The sequence below is a fragment of the Chelonoidis abingdonii genome, chromosome 8, assembly GCF_003597395.2.
Source record: "Chelonoidis abingdonii isolate Lonesome George chromosome 8, CheloAbing_2.0, whole genome shotgun sequence".
NCBI lineage: Eukaryota > Metazoa > Chordata > Testudines > Testudinidae > Chelonoidis > Chelonoidis abingdonii.
Window position 1 is genome coordinate 48581202 of NC_133776.1, and position 13010 is coordinate 48594211.

At 41.1% G+C, this 13010-nt stretch overlaps 1 protein-coding gene across 1 annotated transcript in view; it reads right to left on the minus strand.

Moving 5' to 3' along the window:
- The window catches only part of UGGT1 (UDP-glucose glycoprotein glucosyltransferase 1), an 87445-nt gene that overhangs the window by 59619 nt on the left and 14816 nt on the right, over positions 1–13010 (minus strand). The window contains 5 exon segments of the mRNA XM_032764779.2: positions 4967–5027; positions 7157–7256; positions 9371–9471; positions 9737–9815; positions 12760–12856. Of these exon segments, the coding sequence (XP_032620670.2) occupies positions 4967–5027; positions 7157–7256; positions 9371–9471; positions 9737–9815; positions 12760–12856 (438 nt within the window).

A 13010-nucleotide genomic window follows, 5' to 3' on the forward strand; every position in this document is an offset into this window, starting at 1 on the left:
CAAATCTACTAATGTCCCTGCATTTATATATTAACTCCACTAAATTCACCATATTAGTTCTCCACAGCAGCCTTTGGGTATGTTTACATTACGGGATTATTCTGATTTTACAGAAAACGGTTTTTGGAAACAGATTGTATAAAGTCGAGTGCACGTGGTCACACTAAGCACATTAATTCAGCGGTGTGCATCCATGTACCGAGGCCAGCGCCGATTTCTGGAGCGTTGCACTGTGGGTAGCTATCCCATAGTTCCCGCAGTATCCCCCACCCATTGGAATTCTGGGTTGAGATCCCAGTGCATGATGAGGCAAAAACAATATCGCAGGTGATTCTGGGTAAATGTCGTCACTCAATCCTTCCTCCGTGAAAGCAACGGCAGACAATCATTTCGTGCCCTTTTCCCTGGATTTACCGGGCAGACACTATAGCACGGCAACTATGGAGCCCGTTCAGCCTTTTTTCACTGTCACCGTATGTCTACTGGATGTTGCTAACAGATGCAGTACTGCAGCGCTACACAGCAGCATCCCCTTGCCTTTTGCAAGTTAGCAAAGACGGTTACCAGCCATACGGTACTGTCTGCTGCTTTGCAAGTTGACAAATGACGGTTATCAGTTATACTGTACTGTCTGCTGCTGTCATGGGTGCTACTGGCCGGCCTTGGTGAGGTCGGCCGGGGGTGCATGTACAAAAATGGGAATGACTCCCCAGGTCATTCCCTTCTTTAAGTTTTGTCTAAAGGGAGAGTCAGTCCTGCCCAGAATATCAGGCAAGCCTACTAAAGAACCAGAGATGCAAACGGCCACTTCAGGTCAGATCCCCAGACATCCCACAGAAATGATGAGCTGCATGCCATTCTAGGGGATTCCCCTGCAACAACGTCACTCTTTGCTTCCCTCCTCCCCCACCCAGCCCTCCTGGGCTACCATGGCAGTTACCTCCCTATTTGTGTGATGAAGTAATAAAAAATGCATGAATTTGAAACAACACTGACTTTATTGCCTCGGCAAGCAGAGATCAAAGGGGGGTGGGGAGGGCAGCCTCCAGCTGCTATGATATTCCAGGCAGGACTGAATCTCCATTAGACAAAGCTTAAAGAAGGCGACAACATATACCCTGAACCATCCGTGACAATGTTTTTGACCCTTCAGGCTTTGGGAACTCAGCCAAGAATTCAAACGGTTTTCAGAGAGTGTGGGAACTGTGGGATAGTTACAGTTGTCAGTCGCCCCTCCCTCCGTGAGCATCCATTTCATTCTTTGGCTTTCTGGTACGCTTGTCTCAGCTCCTTAAGTTTCAGCACTGTGTTGAGTTCCCATTGTGGCCTCTGTCCATCTTAGCCTTGGAGATTTTTTTCAAATGTTTTGGCATTTCGTCTATTGGAACGGAGATCTGATAGAACAGATTCATCTCCCCATACAGAGATCAGATTCCATATCTCCTGTATGGTCCATGCTTGAGCTCTTTTTTGATTCTGGGACTGCATGATCACTTGTGTTGATCAGCGCTCCATGCTGGACAAACAGAAAATGAAATTCAAAAGTCTGCGGGGCTTTTTAGTGCATCTGAGTTCAGATTGCTGTCCAGAGCGGTCACAATGGTGCACTGTGGGAGAGGTCCCGGAGGCCAATACCATTGAACTGCAGCCACACTAACCCTAATTCGAAATGGCAATACCAATTTCAGTGCTACTCCCCTCGTCGGGGAGGAGTACAGATATCGATATTATGAGCCCTTTATATTGAAATAAAGGGCTTCGTTGTGTGGATGGGTGCAGCGTTAATTCAGTTTAATGCTGCTAAATTCGAAATAAATTCGTAGTGTAGACCAGGCCTAAGGGTGACTGTGAATACAGCATAAATGGTTTAAGTTAAAACAATCAACTACATATACCTTGGAGGAGAAATAGTTATGGGAGAACATGACAGCCACTTACAAGTATTTGATAGGCCGGAATGTGTTATGTAAAAGGGTAAACAACACTTCCTCATTCACTCCATCATATCCTCACTTAGTTGTCTCTTCTTAAATGAAAGATGTTCTTAATCTCTCCTCATATGGAAGCTGTTCCACACCTCTAATCATTTTGTTGCCCTTTTCTGCCCTTTTTTCAATTCTAACATATCTTTTTGAGATGGGGCAACCGGAACTGCATATAGTATTCAAGATGTGGGCATGCCAGAGATTTATATGGTAGCATTATGATATTTTCTGTCTTTTTGTCTATCCCTTTCCTAAATGATTCCTAACATTGTTTGCTTTTTTGACTGGTGGTGCACACTGAGCTGTTGTTTTTAGAGAGCTATCCACAATAACACCAAGATCTTTCTTGAGTGGTAACAGCTAGTTTAGACCCCATCATTTTGTATGTATAGTTGAGTTTATGTATTCCAATGTGCCCTACTTTGCATTTATCAACACTGAATTTCATCTGCCATTTTGTAACTCTTTCCAATCAGCTGTGAACTTTACAAACTTACTCAAGATAGTATTGTCTGCAAACTTTGCCACCTCCTTTTCCAGATCATTTATGAATATGGCAAAAAACACAAGCCCCAGTACAGATCCTTGGGGAACCCTGCTATTTAGCTCTTTCCACTGTGAAAACTGACCATTTATTCCTACCCTTTGTCTCCTTTTTTTTTTAAACCATTACAAATCTCTGAGAGGACTTTCCCTCTTATCCCAGGACTGCTTACTTTGCTTAAAAGCCTTTGGTGAGGAACCTTGTGAAAGGCCTTCTGAAAGTCCACGTACACTATATCCACTGGTTCACACTTGTCCACATGCTAGTTGATTCCTTAAAAAATTCTAATGGATTGGTGAGGCATGATTTCCCTTTACAAAACCTGCGTTGACTCTTCCCCAACATATCACATTCATTTATGTATCTGATAATTCTGTTCTTTACTAAAGTTTCAGCTAATTTGCCCGGTACTGAAATTAGGCTTACCAGGGTATAACTGTCAGAACCACCTTTTAAAAATTGACATCTCATTAGCTATCCTCCAGTCATCTGGTACAGAGGCTGATTTAAGTGGTTACATACCATAATGGGAATATGCAGAAGGCTTAAGTAAGCTTCCTGGCAACTCTGTACTGCCAGAGTGGCTCAAAGCAGCTGGAATCTACTGAGTAACTGGGTCTATAAATCCGAGCAGTTGCTGCTCATATTTTAATGCTAGAAATAGCCATGTACAAGCCTGTATTCTTCCTACAAACATGGAGCTAGCATGAAACTCAGATCTTACACAGAAAGATACTATTACTTTGTTTTTATTTGATTACTGTTTCAAACCTGTATCTTCTACTCTATCTGAACAGTCATAATGGGTATATTTTCAGTGTATTGTACAACTCCTGCCACTGTTAATTGGTGTGGTTTGCCTAATTCCCAATGCACTGCATCAGAGCCACTTAATTATTTTCTTACATCAAACACTGGCATACTGGAGCCTATTTAGAAGTACAGATGACAAAACACATACATAAGACCATACACTGGTATTAAACTACTGGCAAATGAACAAAAACTACAAACTTCTGTTCAGCCTCAAAATAATCATATCAATAATCAAGCAATCATTTACTGCACCGAGGCCCACAATCTCCTCCTCTGCTCAGTAACAAAAGTAGAAGTCAAGAGTTTCACAGACACAGAAAGTGCTTCTGCATAAATGAGATCAGGAGGTACTTCCCTATCCAGAAATGATGTTCCTAATTCTCAGTTCAACCTGAGGATTTGACAATCAGGCAGAGTCCTTGTTGCCTTTTATATCATTTCCCAACAAAGCTCTATTAAAGGCTCCCTATTTTCTACTCCCTAAATCCTATCTTTCCTAAAGGCCACACTTCCCCAACAACTCAAACATTGTTTGAATATAATCCAGAAATATGCCTAAGCAATTTTTATATCTAAACTTCTGATGGCTTGTCTTCAACTGTTCTTCACATCTTGGGAGAAACCCAGATGGTTACCAAAACATACAAAGCCAGAAACTCAGCCTCAACTTCCATTTCAAATGAGACCTACTTCCTTAAAAAAATCTAACAATTAACTAGGATGACTTATTGACCAAGGGCACTGACAAGGGGATACAGAGCTTTCCCCTGCTGTCACTTTGGTCAAATCCAATTCAGGTCAATGGTCACTGAAAGCAGCATATGTGTTCAAGGGTCTACATGAGTTAATTAGTTAATTGTTTCAGTCCTATCCCCAGTGGACAAACAACCACCACAAAAGTCACTACCAAAATTGACACTTGTTGGCAGTCTCAGTAGAGAGGCTAAGGACTGAACTGGCGTGGAGACCAAGTTACCACTGCTCCTGTGGACATAATCCCTAGTTTATAGAGTAACACTGAGACACTTCACCGGAGCACTGTAGGAAAGTTTGAGCTGCTGCTTGTGCTATATCGGTTCCAGGAATGAAAAGAGCATTTCTTTCTACAGAGCTGTCAACTTAGCATCTCCATCAAACCTAAATTAATTTTACAAAGACAAACAAGTACAGTTAGAAGATCTTCTGAGTTCAGATTATTGTATTCTTAAATCACACACTTACTATCCTTAATGTACATGAGGATTAAATGACAAGCATCTGACAAGCAGACACTCTTCACCATTGGGAACACCTGTTATGGATCTGTGAAGAAAAGAGCCTGATACCATCATTCCACAGTGACATCCCACATTCTTGCTCTCTCTTTATTTTAAGGCATTCTGGCCAATATTTTCATACATGGGTGAGCAAAGTTAGGCTCCTTCATTCATATTTGAAATGCCAGACACTTTTATTCTGTACCCTAATATAGATTTAGAAACCTATGTACTCAAGTACAAAAATTTTGGCTTCTACTTCCCAGCACCAAAAAAAAAAAAGTTGACATTTTTTAAAGGTTATTTTAAAGCTTAAAGCTATGTGAAGTGTATGAATGTACTGAATAATTTTCTATAAGCATTACCTTTTGGTTTTCTTCAATTTCTGTCCTGAGTTCTGAGGAAACAACTGTTTTCGTTATTGCTCTAAGGAAACAAAATATCACATGTGATGGATGCTGCCAGTCCTCTTTCCCACATCCCCCGTCTTGTGACCCCACTTTGCATTCTTTGTCTGAAATATATCTGTAAGCTCCTCAGGGCAGGAATCTGGTATTACCTGCAACAGGAAGCACTTAACACATATTTGGGCACCATTAAAATAGTAATAAGACGACAGACCAAGTAACAGCTTTCAGAACTTACTCTCTGTCCAATGCTATCCTGACACCCTTACCCAGGCAGCAATTACCACTTAAAAGACTAAACTTCAACTCTGGAATGTACCAAGCCTTAAATTCAACACAGGAAGTCATAGTAAAGTGAGTGCTACCACCATTTCTCTACTCCAGGATTTTAAATTTTAATTGGTGAATAGGGACCTTCTCTAGTATAAACTCATTTGTACACAAGAAGAACTTGTAAGAGGCAATTAAGGATTATTTAAGTGTAACAACTTTAAGCTTCATAGTGTGGTAATTAAGAGTCAGAACACTGCACACCTGATCCTTGCCAGAAAGCCATTAGGTGCTGGAAGTAGGGGTGCGGGTGGGGGAGGAGGGTGTGGTACAGCACCCCCTGGCACGAAGTAGTTTCCATCACATACGAGGTTTACAGTTTGATTCAATGTCTCTCAGCACTCCCACTATAAAAATTGTTCTGGCTCCCCTGCTTTCAGCAGAACAGCAAAGATTTCATCAACGGAATCCAAGAACCTGTGAAACTTTTCATACTAAAAACACAGACCCAAAACAATGGTGGAGTCAGCCAACATTTAATGGCTAAGCTAAAAGGCAGTTCGTGAAAGTCAATACAAAGCTAAGGATATATAGCAGATGTGTACATGTACATAATTGTATGTCTGAGCATCTCCCTTTCTGACATGCTTTGAATTTTGCCAGTTCTCAGAATGTTAGCTCTTTAGTATCTACCTCTATGTCAGTACAGGGACCAACACGATGAGGCCCCAGTTCTGATCAAAGTTTATGAGCACTACCATAACACAAATATTAGATTACATACAAAAAGCTATGTTAAAAGAATGTTAAAACTAAAAAGTCAAATACTCAAAAGTTGGGAAATGTAATTTAAATTCAGCCTCCTTGTGAGTATGCAATAGTCTTGACCAATATTATATGGGAAGCCTGTGACAGGGCCAGGAATAGAATCCAGTTCTCTGGGATCCCAATCCAATGCCTTAAACACAAGAGAACATGAATTCCCTTCTTGCAGCCCTCTGCCTCATTCCTTGCCCATTCTGTGAATGGAATAAATAGCATATGAGACTATAATCAAGTCTGTACCATGTGCATACAGGGAGACCGAATTAAGACATACCCCTACCTCAGGAGCCAAAATATGTGCTGGGGGGAGGAGAAGAGGGTATGAGACTTTATTCAGTAATACTCGCTGTGAAGTGCACAAAATTATTAACACAAGACAATGGAAGGGACAAGACTAGAACACATGGCCTCCTTATGGTGCCCAGCATACCTCCCACTACATCAAAGGGGCAGCAGTAGATGCTGTATCATTCCTGCCATCCAAATCAGAAAAGTTTTCAAAATAAATCCTTCTCCGAAGTAGCCAGGGAAACCAAGCTAGCAACCTTGTTTAAACACGTTTCCAATCACAGCCATGGATGTTGTCTGTCTCCAGATTTTTACAGAACTGTGTAATTGACAGGAACTGAGCAAACACCCATCCTCTGACACCAGGTGTGCCTCCTTAACCACCCTGCCAATTACCAAGGCACCTCCCCTGGACTATAATGCGAACTGCTGAAAAAAAAAAAAAAAAATCTAATGTGCATTTGAGGACCACAAGTGAGATCACAATATGAAAAAGGCTTGTAGACCACAGAAATCATGCAGGTAACAGTGTTAGCATTCCAGTGGCCAACTCCAGCTTCTACTGAAGGACAACTTCGTACACTTATCTGACTTCATGCTAAAGATCTTTACTAGGGACATGCTCTCACATGAAAGACTTGTACTTGTTTACTTTCAGCTACAGTGAGCCTCAAGAAACATTTAACAGGCCTACTTCAGCTTTAATCATGTTGAAGAGAGGAGAAAACATGGTTAGGAAAGTTGTTATATTCTGCACTGAATTACCTGGCCTTTGTAGGAAAGTTCTGACTGAGGTCTTTCATGACCATCAAAGCATCCACAGTGGGAGCAGCCAGGATGCGAGCAGCGGTTTGAAAACTTAGATCTAAAAATGAAAACAGTTAAGTCAAGGATTGTAAACTAAACATAGTAATGCATTTAGTGCAAAACCAACTTAATTCATACAATTGCCATCTTCACGTCACACAAGGAGTTTGGATACAAACATTTCAGAGGATGATCTGTTGCGTGTGGAAATCTTGAAAGCTTAATTTTCTGTCTGTCCCTATTAGGTGCTCACTTTGGTCTTCTTTCTGATCTATAGCCTTTAGTAGCCAATCTTGCGTAAATGATTTCCTGAAACTGAAAGCCTGTATCGTCTCTGCAGACAGCGGGAAGAATTCTAGTTCACCACAGACATGAGGAGCCTTGGCTGGCTCTGGCTAAATAAATCTACCTTGGGGTCTAGGTGCCTGCTTCATGGATCTAGGACCCCTACAAAAAGGCCTTACAATGACATGATTTAAGTAGATATTTAATTGAATATTTCTCATTATCATTTTGCTGTAACTTTCTGAAATAGTTAATGATTTCAGTTCTTCTCCAAGAGCATTGGTAGAGCAGGTTCTGTGCAACTAGAATATTGTACATGCAATAGCCATAATTATTTCTTTTTCAGGGGCCATCAGCATCCCTCTCACAGGGCTGTTTAACAAACTACAACTATTCTTGGGACTGAAACACAGAGCAGAATACGGAAAGCTTTTCAAATATGGACCGAACAAGGAAGGGAAAACGAAAAGTTCACTTGGATGTCTTTTGCATGAACTCTAAATTAGTTTACATTTTGTGGCAGCAGGAAGGAAAAATGGTGACTATAAAAAAAAAAAATAAAAAAATCCTGAGTTGAAAAGCCCGGGAAACATTTATGCTACAATAACAAGGTGTTTGCATTTTTATTTATTTTTCTCTTTTTTAAACTTAAAACTATTGACTTGGTAACTTTCACAATATGACAGCACCATAAATATACAGGATTTCTGCTGACCACAATGAAAATCGAGAGCAGCGCTAAGAAACTTGCAGGATTGGAGTCCTACATTCACTCCTTCCTATGAGTTATCTATATTACTCCGTAGAAAAGAGACTATAATGGGAATTGAGGGTACTTCATTCACATCACATAGGAATGAGCCCTTAGGCCCCAATCCTGCAAACACTATGCACATCCTTAATTCTACCGATGGGAGTAGACCCATTGGAGACAGTAGGATTACTTACATTAGTAAAGTTAAATAAATGCCTAAGCAGTGGCAGCATCAGGGGCTTAAAGGGTCAAGCTGTCCAAGGTGAAGGCAAAGAAACATAGGTGCTGGAACTAGAGGTGCTGCCACACCCTCTGGCTTGAAAGGGTTTCCATCATATACAGGGTTTATAGTTTGGCTCTCAGCACCCCTGCCTCAGGATCAACATCATCTTGAGTTTAGTCCTTCAGTGTCTTGGAGAAAACAGAACCTTCTGAGGTAGGTTGGGGCCATGACAAAAGATATCATTCAATTTTTCTCACTTTCTTTTCTATACTTTGCAGATACTATAAGATGGCACCCTACACTTCCAGAAGATATGCCAGGGTGCTGAACATCAAGAGTGTTTGAGTACCAACAATGTAGTCATTGTGTAGAAGGAAAACTTTATGGATCCCGTGATTCAGTGGTCTCCCACCTCTTCCGGGTGGCGAGCTCCGGACGACCACCCACTGAGGATCGTGGCTGGCGGACAAGCATCGGCCGAAATGCCACTGAGAAGCAGCAAAGTCAAGAGGTATCGCCGCCAAAATGCTGCTGAAAATCAGTGGCATTTTGGCAGTGACGCCTCTTGGTGATGCCGCTTTTCAGCGGCATTTCGGCGGACGCTTGTCTGCGGGCCAGTACACAGGCGCACACAGATGCCCCGGCGGGCGCCATGGTGCCCGCAGGCCCCGCATTTGGGACCACTGCCTTAGTTGATATGGAAACTTACTAAAACTATTTCTATGACTACTTCCCAGGAAGGTTTAGATTGAAAGCTACTGGACATTCTAGGAATTTAGTTAAGGTCTCCCTTGAGAACACCCTCCTATAAGCAAATATCACTTTCTTGGAGAGACCATGCAAGGGACATATTTTTACATAAATTTAATTTCAGTACAACTAGGAAGAAGCTTTTCCACATATAAATTACCTTGTAACTGCCATACTTTTAAAGGTGCCATTTCATTGGTACTTTCAATAAGATGCTTTCTAAGCTCCTTCAGTTCTTCCTTCAAGTCAGGATACAACTGCCTGAAAGAAAAAAAACAGACCTTCCTTAGTGCCAGATCAGCGAAATCGTAGTTAAGCCAAAGAAATTAGCACACCAAAAATGTTTGCATCTGCTATTACACACATTTTCTGCTCTCTTATGGCTTTTAGGCTATTTAAGTGCATTGCTAAAACTCTTTAACTCTAACTGCCTACATAGGTTTGGGGTTTATTTGATTATTTTTGCAAAAACAAGAAAGTAGGTTTTAACATGCTACAATAGATTTTTACCAAAAGAATGACTTACCTTAGCTTTCCAAAGAGAAATCCTTGCACTTCATCAAGAGGGTCATTTTCACCTATCATTGTAGCATTCACCTCTGTACCTATAAATACAAAGCAACGCTACTATTACACCACTAGGCAGACAGTAGTTTCTTACATATATTCTTTGGTTAGTTTTACATAATAGCAATAAAAAGTAATGATGAATACTTACTCTGAGATCCACAAATGAGTGATGTGTACTTTACAAAAAGTGGGTAAACAGCATCGTCTCCATATTTTACAGATGGGACAAACGTGGACAACTGAGGAGTGACAGCCCATGGTCATATGGCAAGTCACTGTGAAAACTGGAAATAGAAGCCAGTTCTTGTGACACCCAGGCCCATGATCAGTTCACTGGACCACAGCTGCCATGCCTATCTAGCAAACGTTCATTAAAAAATTAAACCAGCTAAAAACAGGATGCTGCATTTGCCACCAAATACAAGAAACAGAGGTGAAGAAGTGAATCTGGAAATTATACTCCTCTTCCCAAGGGATGTTAAGAACTCCAAAGGAGAGCACAGCCTTTGTGTTTACTGTAGAGATGACTCAGCAACAGTAGGAAGAAAAGCGGGGTTGGATCAGAAAAGGAAAAATAGAGCAATAGTGGAATTCGCTAGGGTAGGAAGACTTTTCAGTGTAACATAGATATGTCAATGCTACAAAATACTCTATTATTTATTATTAATGAAAAATAATGTGTATATATTGACTAACACAAAAGGATCTTCCCACCGACTCAGTTTTATCCAGAATGAGGGGGTTTTCTTACAAAGAAAGAAAGAAAGAGTTTCCCTCCTGTGTGGTTGTGAAAACAGTTTCTATTCCATAAACCAATATACAAAGGTCTTGCTGAAGTTGTAATGATACATTAATGAAATAACTCACACCTTAATGCAACAAGAATAAAAGCTTCCTAAATTGAAATTAATCAGATGCTCCAATATGCGAGTTATTCTCAAAATGATATTTAACTAGAAATTTAGGCTAAAAAAAGGCATTTGAATAAAGTCTCCTCAATCTCAAATAATGTGAGGGATAATTTTTGTACATTGCAAAGCATTTTACTGTAAGAGTCTCACAGAGAATATTGACAAAGAGTTATGAACACCAGAGTTACGAACTGACCGGTCAACCACACGCTACATTTGGAACCAAAACTACACAATCAGGCAGCAGCAGAGACCAAAAAAAAAGATGATAACGGTGGGAGTATGGCAAATAGAGTCCTGTGTTAAATGTAAACTACTCAAAAAGTAAAGGGGAAGCCTAAAAGAAGATTTGACAAGGTAGGGAAACTGATTCTGTGTTTATTTCATTTAAATTAAGCTGGCTAAAAGCAGCATTTTTCATCTGCATAGTGAAGTTTTAAAGTTGTATTATGTCAATGTTCAGTTGTAAACATTTGAAAGAACCACCATAATGTTTTGTTCACAGTTATGAACATTTCAGAGTTAAGAACAACCTCCATTCTTGAGGTGTTCGTTAAGACTATGGTTCTACTGTATTTAGAAAAAGGTCACACTGCAAACTCTAAAATATCTTGCATGAAGTGTAAGTTTTGTTCTTCTCAGTAATGATCTACATTTACTTTGGATGAAAGGAAATGTATTTAAATACACTATGGCTACTGCTATCTTTCTACTGAGTTTACCACCTGTAGCAGGGTGGTTACCCACTCCTGCCCTCCGGGGCTTGAAACAGCCCAGGAGAGGGCTGTGCCTGGGGCAAGAAGCCTGAGCTGATTGGGGACAGTAGGCTCAGCTGTGGCAATGCCCCAATCATGCCCAGCTGGCCCCTATAAGAGGCTGTGAGCCAGAAGCCCAGTCAGTCTCTGTCTGCTTGTAGAGGGAGAAGGGCCTGTCTGCAGGGACTTAAGCAAGACACCTAGATTGGGAGCAGGGCTGGGGAAGGGCCAGAGGAGCTGGGAACTCCAGCCTGGAAAGCCCCAGGCTGCAGGCCTGACTATAGGCCAAATAGGTGCAGGGTTGCAATGGGGCAGCCCATGGGTAGGCAGAGGCAGCAGGTCTGAACCTCTTTGCCTGTGATGAGTGGCTTATATTGCAGTCTGCCCCAGTGAACAGGGGCTAGATGGAGACTGGACAGTAGCCAAGACTGAGGTGAAGTGGGGATAGTGGGTGGGGGTTCCCCTGGGAGGGGGAGACCCAGAACTGTGGGTGGACTGCCAGGGGGCAGCACCCAGTTAAAGGGGCACTGGGATCCTGGGAGAGACAGAGAGGCCAGCAGTAGTGGTGAGACACTGGCCTGAAGAGAGTGCTCTGGATGCTAATTCCTGAGGACAACCAGCAGAAGGTGCTGCTGGGTGAGTCTCCGCCCGGTTACACTGCCATATAGGCTGAAACAGTATCATACTTAGTTTATATGTGATCAAGTCAATGTTAATATTTTTAAACAGATTAGAAGAGCAGGACTTGCTTTTGATAGTAGCTATTTCTTTTTAAAAATCCAGAAGTATCTGATGTCTGCTAAATGGACACAAAGATAAAATTATTAAATGCAATTCTATAATATATATATACCCATGAACTTAACTAATATGTAGTTTAGCCAGTTTCTGTCAGATTTCCAGAAATGGGGATTGCCCCTATTCTTGCTCCAGAGATGGTAGGAGGGGGAAAACTAATTTTAAATATTTTAGTCTCCATCTCCCTGTATGCCTTGGAAGGCTGATGGAGGAACCATACTATGCTCTGGAGAGGGGGAAGGAAAAAGTAATGCCTTGGTGGTGAACAATAGTAATCATTCTAATTAAAGAATGGCATCAATATGCTCAGAGTAAACCTGCCCCCAAAATTAGAGGATGACAAGAACACAGAGAGTAGGAAGGAAGAGATTATGGCTCTTCAGAGCTCAGGCTAGGAAGAAGAGCACCATCTCCAGCTCTCAGGGAGAAACTATTCATATGAAAAAAATATGAAACCACTTTATTAAAACTCAAATTATTTGTATATACAACTTGTATTTTAAGTAGGAATTTACCTTTCACCTGGGTATCATCCTTGGCCTTATATTCTGTGCTTTTAATAGCCAGTTCCACACCATAGCCTGACAGGTAGACTTTTTCTTTACTTGGATTCTGGAAGAAAAGGTTAAAAAAAAACCAAACCAACAGCACATAGCATGTTGTTGTATGGATATACAACACACTAAGCTAGTGTTTCCCATAGCAAAATAGCTCATATTGTCACATATTTAAAGGGGTTAGAGTGCCAGAGCATGAATGTCTGTTA